The 22410-nt window shown below is 33.4% G+C and overlaps 1 protein-coding gene across 1 annotated transcript in view; it reads left to right on the top strand.

The window, feature by feature from the left end:
- RTTN (rotatin) overlaps positions 1 to 22410 on the top strand; it is a gene marked incomplete at both ends in the record, with an annotated part of 79312 nt that overhangs the window by 39294 nt on the left and 17608 nt on the right. Inside the window, 11 exons of the mRNA XM_084202696.1 lie at positions 143 to 250; positions 895 to 1053; positions 2371 to 2442; positions 5888 to 6080; positions 8858 to 8940; positions 14982 to 15090; positions 15763 to 15961; positions 16966 to 17056; positions 18031 to 18184; positions 18338 to 18475; positions 19316 to 19527. Of these exons, the coding sequence (XP_084058822.1) occupies positions 143 to 250; positions 895 to 1053; positions 2371 to 2442; positions 5888 to 6080; positions 8858 to 8940; positions 14982 to 15090; positions 15763 to 15961; positions 16966 to 17056; positions 18031 to 18184; positions 18338 to 18475; positions 19316 to 19527 (1518 nt within the window). The remainder of the gene's footprint in view (positions 1 to 142; positions 251 to 894; positions 1054 to 2370; positions 2443 to 5887; positions 6081 to 8857; positions 8941 to 14981; positions 15091 to 15762; positions 15962 to 16965; positions 17057 to 18030; positions 18185 to 18337; positions 18476 to 19315; positions 19528 to 22410) is intronic.

The following is a 22410-nucleotide window of genomic DNA, read 5'->3' as shown; positions in this document are numbered from 1 at the left end:
TACAAAATTATCCTTCCTCTGCGTAATTAGTGTTATACAAAACTGTTTTAGTAGTTGTTGGTAGCTCACACTGTTAGTACATTGGCATAAATTGAAATATTTATAAAATAATTTCTTAATTTGTTTTCTGTTTGCTAATCAGGACTGGATATCTCTTTGGTCTTTGCCATATGATAGTGGTGAAGAACAAGTTCTGTCTCATCTAGGTCTGGCATGGCTGGTTCCTTTATGGGTAGACAGAGATCCTGAGGTTTGTTACTGTGATATTAACTTCATATCTTATTTTGACACTTAAGCATTTGAAAATTTTTGATTCATTAATGTATTTAATAGTAGAACTGCTGTTCCAAATTATTTTGAATGTTATTAACTGTCTCCTAAATAGCAGTAATAATACAGTAGGGTGAGTCTTTTTATATAAACATAATCTAAGAAATCTTTCCTTATATCTTCTGTCTTCTATGCGTTCATTAGTCACTCACTATCATGATTCATAGTCAGTTTTCCTTGTCATTGCTGTAACTTAGCTGCAAAGCAGACACATTTACATTAATTAAAAATTCAGAGCAAATGTATTTAATGGCAATCTGTTAAATTATATGAGTTTGCTAAATGGACCTAGTTTCAAGTGGTAAAATATGAAGAATATTGAAGATTATCTTGCTTAGGTTTGAATACTTAAAAATAATTTTGTTTATTCACTCTGTGAATAAACATAAAGTGAATTTATTTGTGATTGTGAGTAGGGAGCGAGAGAAATATAGGAAAAGAGGTTGTTACTTTTGAAATTATTCCCTTAAGCTCCAGATTCAGTTGATACAACTTAATAATTAAAAAAAAATATTGCTAATTACTGTAAGAAATACCACTTTCTGTTGTGCTTATATGTACTAGGTCAGATTTACAGCACTTGGAATAGGATCAGCTCTTACATCTCTTGAAATAGGATGTATTGCTTTAGCAGAAAGCTGCCAGAATATTTCAGGAGGCCTGTGGGGAACGGTGATAAACATCCTTCTGGATCAATCTGAATGTAGCATGGTACGCAGGGAGGTATGTTTCTTGTGTCCTTCTGCTGTTGTAGATTGTCAATTTGTAGGGAGAAAAAAGATTTTGTATTTTTTATTGTATATATCTATTATCTGACGCTGCACAACAACATCTGCTGCTTTGTAAGTTAAACACTACCTCATTAATATAAATGTTTAGCTACCTATTTAGGAATTGGATAAGAAGGAGCAAATACAGATTACTTATTTCAAAACAGAAATGGCTTAAACAATACAAGTTAACTCATAAAAACTCCTAAGACTTATTCAGTAAGATAAGTAGGTTGAAAAAGCATAACTAATCAGCCTGATTTTAATTGCTGCTTTATAACATTTATGAATGCTTTGGTACAAACACATCACCTGATCTGCAGTAAATATGTGTTCATTGCAGACATGAAATATCTAATTTGTCTAGGCATTAAGGTTTACTGGTGTGAACTGAAGGTCTGTTCTATGGTAGAACAACCACAGAATTCTAAATTGATGGATTTAATCTCTGTACATTTTATTTGCAACTGTTTCACAGCTCTAGTTGTAAGGTTTTCCTTCTGTTCTAATCAATAAGAAACAAAAGCTCTGACACTTGGTGACTAGTTTTTTTCCCAGCTGTACTGCTTAACTAATTTTATTTTCCAAAGTAATATTTGAAGTTATGTCTCAAAATGCCTTTGATGTGTCCTTCATTATTTTATTTAACTCCAAATTATTGTCTCTTAATGATATTCTCTTAAGATTCACATCATTGAAAAAATATTTTAAAAAAAGGAATTTCAATCCATGCGCAGACATGTGAAGTGTGTGTAATATAAATCAGAAAAACAAACATGCTGTGTATTTATAAAAAAGGAAATATTTTAAACATATCTCTGTCCTAATGGGTTCCCCGCATTGTCCCAATTATTTTTTAACAATTAAAAAACCCAAAACATAAGGAAAATGGAGTGACTGATTATAAACAGTTATCTAGGTTTTTCTGTTCAGGATTTTTTTCCCCTAGTACTTGTAATGCTTGTTCTGTACGATTGACCGTACTGGAACAGTGATGAAAGTATTTTATAAATACATTTGTTTCCTTGTCATTTCTATCCCATCTTTTCCTTTTTTTATACCAGACTGCTCTTGTGCCATGCTCTAATGACATCTCTTGTAAGTGAAGTTTGAGGGCTTTGAAGTTACATCCTTCTAATTATTTTTTCCTAACATGAACATGAGAATTCTGTATATTTCAACATATATCTGAAGCAGTGAAATAATATGTGATGTGGTTTTTTGAACTGTGATGGCTAGATGGCAATATTGATGCTTTAATTTCTTTCAGGCTGCTTTTATTCTACAAAATCTGCTTGTGATTCCAATCCCTACAGAAGACACAAAAGATTGTATTTGGCAAGTGAGTGACTATTAAATTTGATAACAAAAGTCATGGTGTCTTAGAGAGATGTAATTTGATATGAAAAGTTTTGTCAGAGTACCTATAAAATATGAACTTTAAAAAATTCTATGTCTAAGGTTACATTCTAGAAAGAGAAATAAAGGAATTGACAAACTTCTCTTAAATTTTCAGCAAGCTCAATAAAACAACCAAATTTAGATTACATATATGTTGCATTTCATGAATGCAGTATCTTTGGGTTGCTAGGAAACTTGCATACCTATATGGTATATCGTTAATGTTTTAGGATAGAAATTGATAATTTATTTTACTCACACTTGGAATGCAGGTAAAACATGATTTGAGGGACATGAGGAAGAGGAAATTCTGTCAATGTGATGTTTAGAAAATGTTTTGAAAGAAACATGAAGGGGTTTGTCACTTAGGTCAATTTTAATGCTTCTTGAAGACAACTACTTTCTCAAAGCAAAGTGAACCAGGTTGCTCAGGACTGTTTCCAATTGGATTTTGAGTTTCTCGAGGAAAGGAGACTCCACAGTCTCTCTGGGCAACTTCTCATGTTTGTCTACCCTCAGATAGAAAGTTTTTTTCTTAGGTTTAAATAGAATTTCCTTTATTTTTGTTTTTGCTCAATGCCTTTTCTTCTGTCACTGGATACCAGTGAGAGGAGTCTGTCTCTCTTTACCTTCTCTTATCAGATATTTTTTAAATTGATAAGATGCCCTGGAGACTTTTCCAGTTCTGTTCTTGAGTCAGTCATCTTATTTTACTCTCAGCAAGTCTGGTTCATTGTACATCACAATATTTGGATCTTAGCTTGCAATTTTTAAATTTTTTGTGACTTTCATATCTGTTTTTAATGTCTGTCTTGCTCCTTTCAGTGTGTGAGATTACCTATATGGGAACAGTGTATATTAGTTTTTGAAGAAATTTGCAGATGCAGCAATATTCTTTTTAATTTCTTCCTTTCTGCAAAAGATGAAGTTAGTGCTGAAAGGCATTCCAGCTGTTTTACTAGGATAAGTTATCTATGATTCAGCTGCACCCAAAATTGATTATGCTATTTCTTGAAGAGTTGAATTTTACAGAATGTCTCGTCTTTTCTTTACATGTAATCATAAAAGAAGATGTGGAAGCAGTTTTAAAAATCTGGCCCTTATTTCAGTCTTACTACTTCTAATTTATCAATATAAATAGTAATTGTTTAAATTCATTATAGTAGGGGGTTACAAAAGGGCAGCCATTGTAGCTTGGTAATATAGACTCTATTAAAAATTGCTTTTTAGTCTTTTATTAAAAAAATCAATTACTGTGGTGAGGTGACAAAAATTGAATCCAGTTGCGCAAGTCTGGATGAATTCCAGTGCAATTAAGAGAAGCTTTGAGTCAATGTGATTCTTATTAAGAACTGCATTTAATGAAAATTGCTCATCACTTAAAAAGTGTTCATGCTGAAAGATGTTATCAAACAACACTTCATGGTTACTGGTAAATTAAAACTGTTCAAAATAAAAACAACAATTAAAACTGTAACATACCACCAGGATAAAATTTTATATTTTTTTTCCCTTGCACTGAATAAGGTGATTTGTCTGTTCCTTTTTGTGCCAGGAAGAAAAGGAGGGTTATTAAGTGGATCTTAGTGAATAGTAGGAATACAGTGCTATAGCCAAATCAGAACATTACTATTTTATTCTTTAGGCAAATAGGACTGGAAAATGAAATACAGAGTTTGTAGGCCAGTATCTTCATGAGAATGTCTCTAGTGTTACTTTTGTCTAGTTGATCTGCTTTATAATATTTCATTTTACTGTGTCACTTAAAAAATTTCCTAGTCCACTCTTTAGTCATGAGTAAAGTCAACCTGTGTGAAGTACTCCAAGAGTGCAGCAGACTGTGTTGTATAAAGATTGCTGAAGTCAGAGCACTCTGTCAATGTAATTGATGAATAACTCTTTCAAGGCCCCCCGCATTGTACAATAAAGTATCTGGCCTGGCTTTTGAAACTGGCCAAGACTATCCTGGGCAGTAAAATTTGGACTAAATTTATCAGTATTTCCTAAGTTAGCACTTGCCGTAGTCAGTACGGTCTAAGTCTATTGCTGACAGTATATGAGTAGAGTTTTATAATTCATCATAAATAGTGCCCTTGAAATGCTACTTTCTGCCTCAAACTGTTGATCATATCTCATTCTCTACTAGTTGGTGTAACAGGCAAATAGTGAAAATAGTTTCTGTATTACAGAAACCAAAAAGAATGAGAGTAACAATCTAAAATTTTGGTGATAACTTATCTTGTAATATAAAATAGTGTTACTGCTTCTACTGTATCTGGTTTTAGGTTTATTTTTTTTTTAATTGGGAAATAAACTTGTATCCAGTGTAAATGAAGTGTTTGAGAGAAAGTCCCTTGAGGATAGATGGTGTTTTCAAATTACTTATTTTCAGTTGATCCAGCTCTCCTCTCTCCTGACTGCCAAAGAAAGTTTCTAATTAGCACTGAAAGTTTTTCTTTCCATAATTTTAACTAATTTATTTTTGAACTACTGCAGGATGCCCTCTAAAATTGCCTTTCTGAATGTAGTTGATTTGAATTTTTGAGTTCTTCTGCCTTCTTTGCATTTCTAATTTTTATGGTCAGTCTAAACCAGATTATGTGTAGCTTAATAGAACTTTTTGGTTTTGTGTCAACGTGGAAGACAATGAAGAAACATTTAACAAAAGTAGTCAAACTGTTGAGTTAAGTCAACTGTAACAGTTAAGTTTATTACCAGTAAACTAAGTTTACTGGTAATAAACTTAACTGTTTATTTGAAAAATGACTAGAATCCATTATCTTAAGGTATAAATCTACTGCTCTAGGAAGTTTTCCCTGATGTCAGTATTTAAAAAGAAATAATTGAAAATCATACTTCAAAGAGAATTTTTCTTGGTTATGTCTTGCCTTCTAAAGTAATCTTTTTTCATAGAAGATTGACATAGCTGGATATAGTATAATGACAGTATACTTTAGGGCAGGAGGACTTTTTCAGGATATTTAGTCTTATCTAAGTGTTGTTTTTGCCTAAGGAAAACTTTTTCATTGCTTAATATCTGTAAGTAGAAATAAATGAGACATTAAAATTGTAAAGTCTACTGATACATTTACTGTCTTGAAGCCACTCATTTACAGCTTTTCATGAGTTCTTACCTAACTGTTAGCACACTTCTCAGGAGATAAATAGCTGTTTGATTTAGCTAAGTCATGACAGCTTTTGTAAAATATTATGATTTAGCTCAATGTTAAAATCTGCATTTCATTTTTGGAATTTATTAGTTACAGCCTGCAAACCAGTGTACATGCATACACACAGCATTAGCCTTAGTTAGGGTGGGTTTTTCTGAAAGTTTATTCGTGTAAAACATTTCTTTAAAGTAATGTCTGTGGATTTCGTGACTTCAGGGTCCTTGTGTACATGATGAAGAATCTGGCCTCTCTCAGACAGGGCTACCTGCTCTTAAAGCCCTTTTGTATCACTACCAGTTCTATGAACATGTAAATCAGATGGTGAAACACTGTTACCTGGGATGTTACATGTTTGATTTGAATTCTTGTGAGGAAGACAAGCTCAACATAGAAAAAGGTGGTATAACTGGTAAGTGATGTTGTAATCTTCTGGTATTTGAAACCTACTTAAATAAAGTGTAGTTTTGAGTAACTTACCTCCAATAATTCTTAATAAGAGAGGAATGGAATGTATATAAACCCTGCACTTAAGTATGTTGTGAAGTCAAAAGATGGCTGTGAGGATTTATGTAGTTAATCTCTAGTTTAACATAGCTCAGGAAAAGTTCTGAGCTGTTACTTGCATCTTCAGAAAGTTGAAAATGGAAAAGACATAATCAGTTCTGCAGTAAATTTTCTTGCAAAATGTTGGGGTAAATTATTTTAACAATTTCCACTTTATGCCATCCAGTCAACTTTCATGAAAGAAATATTTGGGAAAAAGAAATACATTAACTTTCCTTAGATTTCTGTTTCTTGATGTGTTCAAAGTTACATGAGTAGGAATGGGCTCTAATAATCTGCATTCTAAGACATTCAGATACAATTTAATTCCTAGACTGATGAAATGTAATACTCAGATTGGATTGATTTGTTTATTTTTAATCTGTATTCCCTTGGAATATCTCAGATCAAACTTTTATATTTACTGATCCTTTATTGAGCATTATTTCTAAGGCTCATTGTGATGCATTGTGGGAAAGGGCTTCCTTGTCCAAATATATCTGATGATCATAAGTTTAGATAGCTAGAGAATTTTTCAGAGATCAATTAGTAAAAACTTTCACAGGCAGAAAATTAATGAGGGTTTTTCCTTTTCTTAGCTATTTTTGTGGGCCTAAGTTTCCATATTTCCATATTATAAGGCTGCTGATTTAAATAGTTCTTTTTAAGTCTGTGTCATGGGTGAAGAGGAAGCTTCAGACAAAGTTGTTTAGAGAAGCCCTCCCACTGAGTCACAAGGTGCAGGAAGGATCCCCTTGCTCTTTAAATGTCTTCTTAGAGAGGAGCCTGGCTGCAGCTGAATTCAAACCTAGACCCAGACTTTTTCAGTGGTTTAAATCTTAGGAATTGTAGAGATGTGTTTGAACCTTTGTCTAGCTTTATCTTGTGGATGGCAAACCAGATATATTTATATAAAAATTAATGACTTACTATGATAAATGACTGGACAAAAAGATCATAATCAGACTTATTTACTACACAGTACAGAAGCTAAAACAGCTAGTAAAGTTTAGTGTACTATATAAAAGGAATTATATTAAAGCTGGCAAAAAAAAGGCAATTATTAAGTAGAGATTGATGTTACTCACCCATACCAATGACCCTGGCAAATCTTTTGCTCAGCCTGGAGTGACTGTGAGAAGCATCCCCACCCCAAGGGGGAATCTCCACGAACACTCCAAGGGGTATTTTAGAAAAGCTGCTGTTTGCAAGTGGGACTGGACTTTCAGAGTTTAAAGTGATTGACTGTCAGACATATGTCTCAGGCCAGCTGGGCCTTAGGATTTTTAGATCAGAAGTGGCAGATATGATAAAAGTATCCTTCAGCGCCCTATCAGGATGTTTAACTTTTGGGGTTGATGAGTCAGGCTGGTTTAGTGTAATTCAACACCAAAAGCAGCATGACACCCCTCTCAGTTCGCCACTTACAGCTTTGCAAAATAAAGTATTGTTTGAGTTGTTTTGCACATTCCAGGCCAAGCATCCTGCTGGATTCTGCATTTGATAAAGCTGTTCCAGAGGCATGAACAGAAGAGGAATGTTACTTCCCCAGCTAAGTTATGACTTTCTGACAGACCCAAGGAAAAGGAGCATTCTTAGTTAACTAACTGAGAGAAATACCTCACCAGTACACAAAATTCCAGCCATAAAAGTCCTCAATTTCTTCAGTGTCTGCTTTTTTTTATCTATAAGTGTAATTTTTCAATCCAACCCATTTTACTGCTCCTATGGTCCTCTAATATGTGCCTTTTGGTATTTCTGTTAGCTCCTGCAATATTGTATCTAAGAGTAACTGAAAATTAGAATGGTACAACATTTCAGTGAGCAATTGAGATACATTTTATTCAGTCTTTGCAAAGCAAAGCCAGAAAATACAGTATTTCAAGAATAAGAAATAGTATTTTTGTTTCTTTAGAAAGGGGAGTACAGGACCTAAACCTTATTGGGCTTTTCCCTATGTAGTTTTCTCGTATTTTTTAGGAATGTATAAAAGTCATCTTCAATGCAATGTTAAAAATAAGATAGTTCAGTTTAGTAATTACTGAGGATACATACAGGAAACCTACTTTTGTGGGTTTGTGCTCACAAACCGTGTAGTCTAACTTTATTCTTTGTTATTTTCTTTTCTAAATATATGGCAGCTTCATAAGTATTACTGACAGTTTTGTGCTATAACATTTTTGGCACTTTTTATTCTGAAGCAGATTTACATAGTAATTCTGCCTTTGTTGTATTTATGAATATGGGTCCTCTTGAAACTATTTCTCTTAAAATGAGAATTTGAAGTTTTTTGAAGACAAGGACATCAGTTTATTATGTGTTCTTTGAGACTCTAGTATAATACTTCAATACTTTTGTACTCTTGCATTTTAACTAAAATGAAATCTGACCTATTTGATATGACTGAAGACTATGCAATTGCAGTTTGTGTGTAGTTTTTTCTAGACCACTTTATGTTGCACTGAAAATTTTTTATTTCTGTTTATTCAGGGAATTTGATGTGCAAGACTTCATAGATACAATGTGTGAAAACTTGTGTTCTGAGAGCTTCAGAAGGATAGCTGTGGTTGGCGAATTTTTCATTGAAACAGTCCTTTAAAAAGCTTGTTACAGTAATTTTGATTCTTATTTTTTGCCCTACAGATTTTGATGATTCTCTCAATCTTTGGAAGGCTCCACCTAGTCAGAGAAAATCTTCACATTCTCACTCAACATCTGAAACTATGGTAACTTGCCGAGTAATTATTCATTTTAAATATAAAGTTTTTTGTGAACTGCTTTCAAGGAAATTAGCACTCTTATAATTGTTAAAAAAAACTCCAGCAAAACTTAAAACCTGAAATCAGTCAGAAATTAGCTGTGAAATTGAGTTGAAATTTGTTCCAATATAGCTTTAATATGCTGAAAAAACTCTTTTGTTGTTCTTAACCTGAGCAAAAATAAATAAGGTAGCTTGCCTTGCCTAGCTAAATGCATAAGGCAGTATTGAATTCTATAGCTTCCCACAACAAGACATATTCTCTAGAGATTACTCTGTAATTGGCTTTATTGACAAAATGCAGTTGTCTCCATTTCTGGTTGTCACTTCTGTTGCTTTTATCCAAACTGTCTGTTCAGAGTGAACCTGTGTTTACACAACACAGCTACAGAACTGGATCAATCAAAGCCACATAAATACATTGGGTATTCTGTGCCACAATAAACTCTGGATTCTGAAAATGCTTTTGTATAATTTAAAAGTGGCACAAGTGCTTGCAGACATGGAAAACAGCAGGTAGCTGCTTGAAAAATTTGTTTCTGACTTTGGCAATGTAAAGCTGTACCCATGTGTCATCTTTCAAGATGGCAAATGCAGAGGAGAAATTGAAAGACATTCTTTCAGGTCCAGAGTAGATTTGCAATAGTAGTTCAGGCTGTGGAGGAAACTTTTGTAACATTCATTAGTTACCTGATAAAAATCATGTGTTTTTCAAAGACTGCAGCATAGTCTTTGAAAGAAAAGAAAGAAAAGTTTCTTTCTTTGAAAGAAAACTGACATGTTGCTCTGAAATGTATTTTTTAGTTTCATATTCAAAAATTTTCCATTTATGAATATCTAATCTATTACTGAATCCAGAATATCATTGTTTAGAAGTTTCTTTTCTCTTAAACAGATGCATGTGTGGATATGACAAAGGCTGATAAATTACTATCCTATATTTTTCTCTTGACAAAAATTTCTATGCTCAATTTTGCTGTGAAACATGGTAAAAATAAAAACGGAAAAACCAGTATCAAAATTTTGTCTCATAAGTATTACACAAGTATAATTTCAATGTTCTTTTGATTCTCTATTATAAATTTAACGCTGTATAGTACTGATACTGTTATCTTCCATGTTTTTAATAATTGAGGAAAAAGTGCACTTTAGTTGTAAACTGATTTCTCATTTTCAGAAATCCTGTTAATTAACTGTATTTTCATGAATGAAGAACAACAACCCCCCCCAGCCCCTTAGGGTTATTTTATAAACAAATGTTCAAATTTGAAGATCAAAACTAAAATAAATGAACGTGCATGTAAATCAGGAAGTACATGTAATCATGACTGCTCCTTAAAAAACATTAACATTAGAATCTCAGATTTTTTTTAAATCAGTTGTTCCCAGATTACTTTTTACTGAATAAATTGAATGCCACATACTTAGAGGAATGAAAATTGGCCAAATTTCATCTTGTTTTGTTCACATTACTTGAAGACAAAATTAAACTGCAGCAATTCTTATCAGGGCTTGGTGTCTAGTCTACTTAAAGTTGTGCTTGAGTTTTTATGAAGAATTGGACAAGTTCATAACACTAAATTTCTTCAGCTTCAGTAGTTAACAAAAAAGAAAAAAGGAAAAAATAATGTGGAATCTACTGGATCAAATGAATGTATCATATTTATATATGTAAAGTGGCAACAGAGTTTAACACAAAGACTTAGCTCTACTATTCCATTCACCAGACACACAACTAATTATTAACAGTGGAAAGTACAGTGTGCTACTAAGCTACACTAATTTATATCAGTCTTCCACATATTTTAGACTTCAGACTTGCTAAGATTAGACTCTTACAGCTAGCCATGTGAGTTTTGTAGAAGTTTGTGTTTTGTTTTGTTTTCCTTCTTTCCCTGACATGTACGAAGATTCTTAGTCACACTAAGACTTTGATTGTCATTTCTAGAAGTTATTTTAATTTCCATTTATCCTTCATGGGCATTTTTAGTAGCTGTAAACTTTCTTTAGTTTTTGGCGCTTTTTTATTTACTATGTTTCTTACCTTTAAAAAATGCCAGTGCTGACATGACATATTGAAAATTTCCAAACTGCAAGATGTAGAGGTCTGATGTTCCAATGCCACTATCAATTAGGAGAAAAAAGGTGGATGAGCCTAACTTTGATGGAGGCTGATTGTAAACTGTATTTCAGAGGCCAGTTACCTGAAGTGTGTATCTAGTGAAGTTAGGAAACACTTCTGAAAACTTATCCTGAAATCTCAGGCATTTTTAATTTATTCCTACATAACTTGAAATTTTTGGGTCAAAGTTCAGCCCAATTTCTGTTTTGATCTATGAATAAAGAAATATATTTATGAAGTCATTAGAAAAAGCTTGTAGAAGTTTATTTATTGCTAAATGTTGAATGTTGATGGTGCCGGGAAGATCCTGTTATTCCAAGCCCACCAGATGGCGTGCTTTCCCCATCACAGATGGAAAGGAAGCTGCAGGTCTCACTGAAGGAACAAATGTCTTTTTGGTGTGTGGCACAGATTTGATGAAAACACCCACAAATACTCCAGAACTAGCAATCAAACCAAGTAGAATTGTTTCTATTGAAAACTCTTCTCTCCTATTTTAATAACTTAAAAAAAAATTGATCTAGATATTTCCATGTTTTTTCCTATTCCTAACATTCTATTAGTTTTCTCTTCTTCCAGATTTCATGCAACCAATACTTTTTTTGAGCTGTCTGCTATCATGAGCTGATTTCACATAGAGCCATGTGACTGTAGCTGAAAGTTGCCACTAAATTGTTTTTTGGCTTCATCTTTTTTCCTTCATCCCCAATTATTTTCCCCAAATTTGCAGAAAGAAAATAGAGAAAATTAAAAAGAGAGTCAGAAATTTTGCAGAGACCATAAGTTAAGTTTTCTTTGTTTTATGGAGTAAAGAATAGTCATGTGGGGATGAAATCAATGATTCAGTATAATAGAAAAAGATAGCAGAACTGGATTGTCTGTACTGTGTTAACTCGTATGCACTGTATTTTGTGTCTTTAATATCCCAGTAGATTACAGATTTTTGTCAAATTTATCTTTATTTTTCTGTGAACTGGAATGTGGATACTGCAAAAAGGCCATCATTCTGAGATGATTAATAATCTTGGTCTTTTATGGAATAAATAGTTTAAATGTTAACTCAGGTTATCATTAGAGAAGACAAGTCCTTACTCTGGTTTTCACCAACATGTTTGGTTTGTGTTTCGTAGATATGATAAGAGATCACCCATTTGCATGGAGATACTGACTTGCTTTACACTTCATAAATAAGCTAGGGCTGTTCTGTGTCCAGGAAATCTTAGCAAAATGAGCAGTTATTTAAAAACTTGAGCTAAAAATGATGTGGGCTAAAGATCTACAGACATCTCTCTGACAGCTTCAAGTCATGGCCATTCTTTCCTATGAAATCTTGCTATTTTCTATAAAAATGTGTGCTTTATTTTCTGGAACTTTGGTTATCAGAGTGCTCTACAGTTAAGTGATTTAAACCTTTGAAAAGGGAACTGAATAGAATTAATCACTGCAAGCCTATTAAAGCAATGCCAGAGGGATTTTTGTACTAGAGGTTAAGAAAAGGCCTTTTATTCCTATCTAGTAGATAAATGGCAAAACCCTCACATTTCTCCTGTGTTTCCACTCTGACAATTTTTGTATTCTTTTGAATTGGTTCTAATCTGCAGTTGTCATCTCCCTCTCCACACACACAGAACCTTTTCCCCTATTGCACCCCCTTCCAAAGTTTCACTGCTCAGCAACACAATGCTTCATTGCTCCCAGGAACAATATGGTAGCAGTAGTAAATATCCTTTACTAAATACTGTGTGCCAAACTTCCAGTTCATCCTTATCAAAGGTGATTTATAGAAGTGGCAAAATCCTTTTTTTTTTTCTCCCTGGAAGGCAGAATAGTGTGGAAACAACTTAATTGTGTTACTGGATGTTTTCTGTTATGACGGCAGAAAATGTTGGGGTTTAACCTATTTCCCACTGTGATGCAATTATCAATTAATGTTCCATCAGTGCAGGAAGATGATATTTTTCTAACCAGATAAAGCTTTTGCTGATTTTTAAATTTTTTTTTTAATGTAACTGAGAACTATTTATTTTCTTGTCCAAAGTATTTGGAGAGTCTTAGAAGGTAAAGAACAGTTGTATGAGGTAGCTGATATTTTTACTAATATGTGAAAGGTTGTATAATTCATAATCATATCTGTAAGATGACTCTCAATATAGTTGAAATCCTTTTGGGGTTTTACTTGTTTCAGAAGAACCATATGGACTGATAGAAATTACATTTTGGGTTTGTGCTGTTTAGGCAAAAGTGTTCTGGTTTTTCTCACCTATTGCAATGCTTGGAATTGACGTGCAGTGCTGAAAAAATGCAGAATTTGCCATGTGTCGTGATAGATTAGCTTAATATAAATAATGGATTTTAGTAATTATTTAAATTAGCAAGCATAGAACTTTAAGTAATTTTTTTTTAAATTGGCAAATATGCTTTTTAGTTGTGCAATCAAAATAGGATTTGAATTTCAATCACTCAGTACAGCTTGGTACTGCATTTTGCTAATAAGAAAATAATTTAGCCAAGCATTGTCCTAGTGTTTATGTGATCCAAGCTCTTTGTGTTTTAGACACTCTGTGTGCTCCATATGCTCTATGTACTCTCTATTTTGGATACTCTGTGTGCTCACTCTATGAGCTCTATGTGCTCCCTGTGTTTTGGACACACCCCCAGATCTTAATGTAGCTTGTTTTATGTGTTACAATAATCCTCTGACTTTTCTTGAGGAATGACTGAGCAGACTTAAGAAGAAAGACTCATGGGTGTAGGATGAACAATAGTGGGAGACCAGCGGAAAATGCAGGAGAAAAGGAAGTTACAACGTGGAGGTTGCAAAGCTACAATAGCTAGGAATAGAGTGATCTCTGATTTCCTTCTCTGCACCCTTTTTGTCTGTTAAGTCACTTTTATAATTTCCTTATATAAAAATATATTCCAGCAGTTGGAAACCTTTGAGATATTTCAGTCTTCCTTAGAAAGCTCACTGTAAGGAAAATTCTAATAACACCCTTCTTCAAGTTGTAACTGTTGGGATTTTGTTGGATTCTCCTATATTCTGTATTCGCTGCTTTATATAGTTACACTCTTGAAGAAAATTATATGATGTGACTATTCCATCTAGAAAATAAAAACTCAAATGAAAGAGTGACTTGACATGATAGATACTTGTCCTGTTCTCTGAAACAAGTTACAGGTCTTATTGTGTCACAAAAGCACATCACTTAGGTGGAGGAGCTTTTGAAAACACACACAATTCATAATGTAAATAATGCAAAATGGGTAGGAGGAGCATGGTATTCTGTCAGTAAAGTTATCTGCTGTAATTTAAACATCTCAAATCTTCACTGTGAAATGAATACATTTAAGGATCACAGGATTAAGGTTAAGAGAAGTACCCAGAGTTCAGAAGACTCAGGGACATCAACTTTGACTGATGACAAATGCACTTGTGATATTTTTATCTGAGTGTGTTCTGGTACAAAGGGACAAGTGCTGATGTTCTCAGTAGAGCAAATAGTCCATGAAAAATTTGAGTTTAAATGCTTCAGTAATGTCTTTCTATCTTTATCCAAATGTAGGTTGAGTCAATTATATGGATGAAAAAGAAGGATGAAGAGAAGGAATTTCCAGTAACATGGGCATTGATCAGTTTTTGACTGAAATGTTTCAGACTGTTCATATTGCTCATCTTTTAATAGTTTCAATTATTGGGGTTTTTGTCATATATATGCACACACATAGTGGACAAAATCTAATCAAATTGATTTTGAACAGTAATATTTACATTGTATTTGATTTTGTTGCTTATGATGTGTTGTTCCCCCTTCCCAAGCAGAATATAAATAAAAGACTAGTCTGTAAAAGCTGGAATCAACTGATTTCCTTTTTTTATGGCTTTCTAGATTCTGTCTGCATCACCATCACTGGGGAGTGCTACAGAGCTTCAGGCAACAGTTCCAAGTTCAGCCAGTTTTATTCCGGAAGCTGTGGTTGATCGGCTTATGGCACAAGGTAAGTCAAGCTTGAGTCTTGTACCTGATGCTAAATGCAGTGTATTCACCTGCCCATATTTCAGTATTTGTCTGTGCTATACATTGTACAGCTTGCATGTTGCTGGAGCAGTTGATGCTTCCAGTGGTTGTTTTAGAAGACAAATATTAAACACTTCCTTTAATATGAAATTTGACAAAGCAGGTGAAAATGGTACTGCTTGAAATATAACTCAAGACTTAGGTTCTCTTCTGGCATCTGGTCATGCTTTCAACACATCAGTCATGGTAGAGCTGTCATATACATACATACACAAAGATCTGCATATAATTCTCTTTATATGTAGAAGCATAAAAATCAATATAATATAAAAAATGTATTTGTAATCATGTATGTAGAAAGAGCTGTGTACAAATAAAAATATTTTTCTTTTAAAGAAAGGACTGGTAATTTGTCTTTCCAAATTTGCTAGTTATCTTTATTTAATGCCTGGTAGAGGGAGCATTTTATTTGGGAACTATTTCCTGTATCTGATTTTTTTTTTTTTTTTTTGCCATTCATTCCTGAATATACAATTTAAATATAGAGAGGACTCAGATGTTTTATGAAAAATACAAATTAACTTGGTTTATGTAACTGCTGTAATTTAATATTTTGGTTGTTTTGTGTTTTTTTTTATTCAACACACTCTAGGTCAAAGTGATACAACCATAACAGAATCTCCAAGTCAACATGATTCTCCCATGTCTGCTGGGCTGTCTAAACAGCGTGCTGTAGTCACACCTGCCCTTTTGTCGGCTGTTTGCAGCCTTCTGCACAATCTGCTGGTTGTCATGCCAAAAGATACTGGAATTGCCCTTCAACAAACACATTTGCTAACGACTCTCAGCAGGTATGAGATCAATAACTGTTGAACTACAAACGAGGTGTAGCAATAGACATTTAAAAAATCTTCGAATGAGATCTACCCATGTTTCTTACTAAAACTGTTAAACATATTGATCATTTTTTGCTCCTGAAATGTTCTTTTTTTTTTATAGAAAAATACAATCAGTTGAAGAAATGAATCAGAATTACTTCCTTTTTTTTTTTTTTTTCACAGAATAGATAGTCATATTGGTGATTCCATTTGTGGTGTATGTCTTATACAGGACTCTTTGTTCCTCTCATGTTGTTGTAGGGTTTTGTCAGGTATTTGGAATTGCAGATCATTTCAGCTCATTTTATTTTTCTTCTTTGAATTGTATCAAATATTTTGAAGATGAGCCAAGGATTTTCACACTAAAAGAGAGTAAATAAAACTTGCCAAATTTGGATGATGGATCCTAGTATTTTACTTCCTTTTAAAAGGAGGAACCACTTCAAAGGAAGTGTTCAGATTGTGTGCCATGTTTCCATTTCCATTGTAGCAAATTCTTTTCTCTGTAAAAAATGTTTGGAAGTCCTGAAGTGTAGCATGAAAAATTAGTTCATTTTCTGGTAAAAGTTTTCAAGAGCATTTGTAGTTGTTCTTCATAGTGCAATTAATGGAAAAAACGAAACACAGACAAACAAACATAAAACCCCAACAACCCTGGTGTGAATACAGCTTATATTATTGCAGAGCTGTTTATTCTTCTAGAGGAAGGAAAATAAGAAATCAAATAGAAAAAATTGATTTTTGCCAGTGCAGTAGCAGCTATTGGAATTTATATTAGTCTCTAGCTATTTTGAAACAGCATACTGCTGCTATAGTTGCCATTGCACTAGACTTCCTTAAAATAGTGGGGTTTAGCAGTAGGTGCATCTTACTTTATTTCTACTTGGTTTATTTATATTATTATCTTCTATGGAATGTTAAGTTAATAGACTGTTTAATTACTCAACCATATTTCTAACCAATATATTTTGTTTTAGTCTCGTAAGTGCAAATCTGGTTGAAAGATGCATCTTGGAACTGAGAGCTCCATTGGGTCATAAATGTCATACGGAACATGTGAAAGCTCAGGTCAGAGAAGCATTTGTTACTTCCTAATTTTTTTAAGTTATGAATTTAATTATGTTAGCATAATTTATCTTCATTAACATAGTCCAGACACACTGTTATAGGCTACATTCATGTCAATCTTTGTGCTTTTGACAAAGCTTAAGTGAAAATAAACCATTTTATTCAACACAGAAGAATTAATTTCTGTGTTAGGACTGTAATTGGAATAACCAAACTAAAAATGAATTGTCTTTTAAAAGTACAAGTTAAATTTAGCCATTGAAGAAATTATGTAATAGAATTTTTTGTATGTTACTGAAGTATGAGCCAGATATAGTTACTGACACATTGGATATTTATTGTCTGTAACAAACCTGGCTGCTTTGCTTTGTCTCTGATCCTGCAGACACTTACATAGTTCCCAGCTAATTTTGATGTGTGCAAACCATATACGGTTACTGCTGATAGAACTACCTTTTTATCAAATTTAACTCTGTATGTACAATGTATAGAATATGCTTTTTCATGACACAGCCATTTTGTAGCTTCTGCTGCTTTGCATTCAGATTTACTTAGAAGTAAATTACTCTGCTAATTAAAGAAATGTGTTTCTTCAGAAAACTTACGAGAATAAATGAATAAATATGTCAGCTTCTGTTTTTAGGAAGATATATGTATTCTTCAGTATTAATGACCATTTTTGTGTTTTTCTTTGTGACCTTCCAATGAGTATGCTGCTGTAAATGTAGCAAGAGTCATGACCTTCTCACAAGGAACTTTTGCTTTGCTGCTAGAAAATTGATTGCACATATGTGTTTCCATACTAGGGATTCTGTTTCATCTTCTACAACAAAAATTAAGAGAAACATTTTAAATTCATGTCCTATTATTTAAATGGTGTGTATTAAAACATTATGAATGTGAGTAAACTTAAAATAATGTGGAAGGTGTAAATATATGGCTTTATTTCTTATCTTTCTACAAATATTTAACAGGTCTTGTTACTACTTCAGTACTTGTCATCTGTGTCCAGGCTTCTAAAATCATGTTTATTGGTGGACTCTCATCTTGTAAGCCAGGATGAACTGCTGAAACCTCTCTTAGGAAATACCTTCAGGATTCTCACCATACGTCCCAAAGCTGGCTTAGGTAATGAAGTACTTTGTTTCCTTTATAACCAGACAGAGGCAGGTCTTCATTAAGGTACCACCTTGAGGTAAATGAACAGGTGTGGTCAGACTCAGCTTTCCAGGTTTGAGCACATTTTTAAGTGTTTTGATTTTTTCTGTATTCTCTTTGCAGATCCTGAGTTAACATCTGTACTTCATGAAACATGGGTAGACTCTTTCAGCCTTCTAGCTACATTACTGTGGAAAAGTGGTCAGATATCTTTTCCATCTGTGACAGCAGCCCTTGCAAATCACTGTACAGCGATAATTGGTAATGACTATTCCTGCATGGTTTTTTTTTCCTAGCAACTAATAAACAAATAGAAAAGAGAGTCATTGCTCTTTAGATGCTCTTAAGTAATTACTAATGAGATACCCACAATGAAAACCAATGTGTCCAGAGCTTGGCTGACTTGCTTTGTTTTCTTCACATGTATGGATGAATGATTTTAGTTGTAAACCTTAACCAAATGTGGCATTTGTTAAATGATCCATTAGTACTTCATTTTTTTCCCTTCTTTTTAAATATCTTGCATAAAAGGAAAGCAAAGTTTTGCGAGGAGATGAGAGATATAAAATCCAAGATTATTATACAGGAGTTTGTTTTTTGTGCCTGAATTATTCTTACATTAGTTACTTGCGTAGTTAGGCAAGATTCTGTGACATGCTTCAATACTGAAGTATGAACACAGTCCAGACAAGCTTGTGCATGTTAAGAGATTTACTGAACCCAAATCCAATTGCAAATAAAGCAGCTAATGCATACTGTTGGTTTTATGATGTAAGCTGTTGATAACATGAGGTGAGTTCAAAAAATTACAGGACAAATGAGTGATTTGAGTGAAATGGAGATTGCTTTTTTGTTTTATAGTCAAATGAATGCATGGTAATTAATTCATTCAACTGTTATAAAACTCAAACTTTTCTTTCTTAGATTATTTTGAAGACTTATAAGATGCATAGAATTTGTAGAATTCCTTGTACAATGCACAGTATAACTGCTTCTGGGTTCTTGTGCTTTCTTTGATAAGTCTTTCTGTGTTCTAAACTATACTTGAGCTTTATTCATAATGAAATGTAAAAATTTTCATTTTTTTGTTTAACCTTTTAGATACCATTTCTGATTGTATTCATCTGTCTACCACATATCCTGCTTTATATGTGGCTAGTTTACAGTTCCTCTCTGTCCTTTTGAATGAGGAAGGAAGAAAACAGCTCCAGGATAAACAAAGTATATATCAAAATCCAACTATTAGCTTTCTTCTGGATCACACTGAAGAATGCCAGGCACCAGTGACTCAACTTACTGCTTTAATTATTCAGGTATTTAAAATTTGACAATGTGATTGCAGGATCTATTTTTGCATTTTTGATTCTTTTACTACCTTTAGTTTTAATCCTTCCCTTATTTACAGGGTGGTAGAAGTAAACAAATTATATGTGAAATTTGTGTCTTATTTATTTTCCCTCTAATTTAGTTCTTTTATCTATATTCTTTAATTAATGTGCAGCTTGTCACTGTAACAATCATAGTGATCTATGATTAGAAGTGTAGGTTTTTTTTCTGAATGATGCACATTATATAAAATTTCACTTATGATTTCTGTTGTTCTGAAGTCATTGTCTTACAACTATTTTTTAATAAGTATCTTACTATTTCACTATGTAAAGCATGTTTTTTTGACATTTATTGGTCGTATATTGGATGGTGTGACCAAAAGAATGCTCTCTTAGTATTCATCTCCTCTCTTCCTGGATGCTGAATTCTTGTTTAATAACCTTACTCCTACCAAGACTGGTCCTGGTATCTGTCACAAGCTTTGTGCTTCTTTCCTGCTCTGTTTCAGCACTGTGGCTCTATTGTATCTACTGAGGCATGGTGTTCTGTCCACTGAGAACCTGCTGTCTTTCAGGGAGGAAAAACTCCCAATAGGGTCTTTCTTGGTCACTCTACAGGCCACATAACCAGAATTCTCTGTGTCTTTGGCAACTAACTTCAGGGCACAGTGTTTTCCTGTGAGGACAGGATTTTCAGGGACTCAAGCAAAGCAGGGGCACTTTGTTCAAATCCCATAGTTTGCTAAATGTCCTGTTGTGTTTTTCTATTAATGCTTGCATATGTGCCTGAAACAAAACTCCTTGGCTCTGACACAAAAAGTCTGGTTGCATGAGAGTATGTCTGATAAAGACATGTTGTAACATTCCTCTAATTTCATAAAAGTGTACATAACTGCTTTTCAATCTGTGCCAGGGGATGATTCTTATGCTGGGAGCAGAAAAAGTTGATACAATGAAGAATGAACTTCAGCCAGGTCAATGAAAGGACATTAGACATAGTTTGAGTATTGTAAGAGACATCAGCTTTTAACATGCTTTTTAACTGTTCAGAGATGTAGACAGACATTGCATTTTGTTCATAAAAGAGTTCAAAAGATAGTCTATGTTCTCTGGGTCCTTACAGGGCTGCTATGATCTCCCCAAAAGGATAACAGAATTAGGAAAGAGACAGCTTCAGTTTCTTAGGTCAAAGTACGTGTTATTTATTTACACCCCCTTACAGTGATCATTGAGAGGGCAGTGGAATGAGCCCATGGGTAAAGTAACCTATTGAAACAACAAACACCTAAACAAAACCACCATTAAAAATGAAAAAAACATCCCAAAAGATTCAGGAGAAACATTTTAAAGAAAAGCAGTCAAGCAAATAATTGGCTAACATAGAAAGGGATGGGAGACTTTTCAAACAAACAGTCATCTCCATTAATCATCCCTAAATACATAAAATCTACAGAATACCTGATATATGCAGTGGCAAATGCTAATTTAGTACCCAGTGTACAGGCGTGAATATTAGTAGACCAGGTCTCAACTTGGAATTCATTATCACATACAAGAAATCTAGTAAGTGCACATGCTGACTTTGAAAGGTTTTGGTTGTTTTATGTATGCAAATGTTAATCTTTGTGTACATGTGCTTAAGATCAGAAATAAAATTAAGAAGGAAATCATAATCTATATATAAACTCTCAAATTTTGGCCCTAACATTTTTTTCCTAGATATAAAGCTTACAGTATACTAGAAAGACTGTCATCTCCCCTGCAACTAACTTACAGTAGGTGAAGACTAATGTAGCCAGATTTATGGGACATCTTAAATTTATTATGCAACATAATTTCAAAAATAATTAATTCAGTATCCATTCTCATTTTAATACTTTTATTATAGTTTAAAACTATAGAATCTTTTGGCACAAGGCATTATGCATTTCTAGTTATATTTTCATTCAACTGGTATTTAATCATTAATTAATTCTTAATTACTTGTGCTCCCTATGCTTGACATAAATTTTCCTTTTTTATTATGAACTGCAGTTCTTGATGGCAGAGTAAGAAAAAATGCATAGAAGAGCATGCTTCAAGAAAGAACAGAATTTTGCTAGTGTTTAAGATAAAATTTAGAAAACAGTAAGATGAAATTAAAACTTTTGAAAAAGATAAAAGTATAAGACAACTCACCTTAATCATTGGATTAGTCTGCCCCATAATACTTACAGGAAAATACCAAGAGGTTGATAGGGAAATATGTTTTGTATTACTAAAGTATTAATGAATATTGAGAAAAAATAAAAACATTTAGCAATTTAATAGGGCAAAAGCCTTTGAGTGGATAAGTCACAAAACCTACATCTTAGGCTATGCAAGATTGCTGCAATTCAACAATTTTTTCTTTCCTGGCTTGTGTCAATTAGTTTAAACTTTAAGTACTCAAACATCTAAATTTTTTAATTTGAAAAGAGACCATCTCCTATCAGAACAGAAAAACAATTAACTTACTTTAAACATTCTTGTGTTGCTGTTAGATTTGAGATTTCACACCAGATCTAATAAAAACTGTTGTCGTCTAAATGTAAATTTCTTTTTTGTTGGTTATAAACACAGAACCCAGTCCATCCTTCGGTGCCTTTATTCAGTGTCAGTTGTCCTTATCAATGAGGTGTTGGGATTTTGCTAGTTATTAACTTACTATTCCATATCCTTTGGCCCTCTCATCTCTAGTTACAGTGAACAGTTCAATAATTTATCACCTTAGAGCATATATTGATATTCTATTGCATATGAAAATTTGAAAAAATTATTAGTCCATTAATACATGGTGTATCTAGAATTAAAATCTGTGAGATATGGATAGGTACTCATAAGATTTCT

This window comes from Fringilla coelebs (assembly GCF_963513975.1).
Source record: "Fringilla coelebs genome assembly, chromosome: 1".
In the NCBI taxonomy this organism is placed as follows: domain Eukaryota; kingdom Metazoa; phylum Chordata; class Aves; order Passeriformes; family Fringillidae; genus Fringilla; species Fringilla coelebs.
Note: the sequence above shows the minus strand (reverse complement) of the source record. Positions and strands in the feature narration are given on the sequence as shown.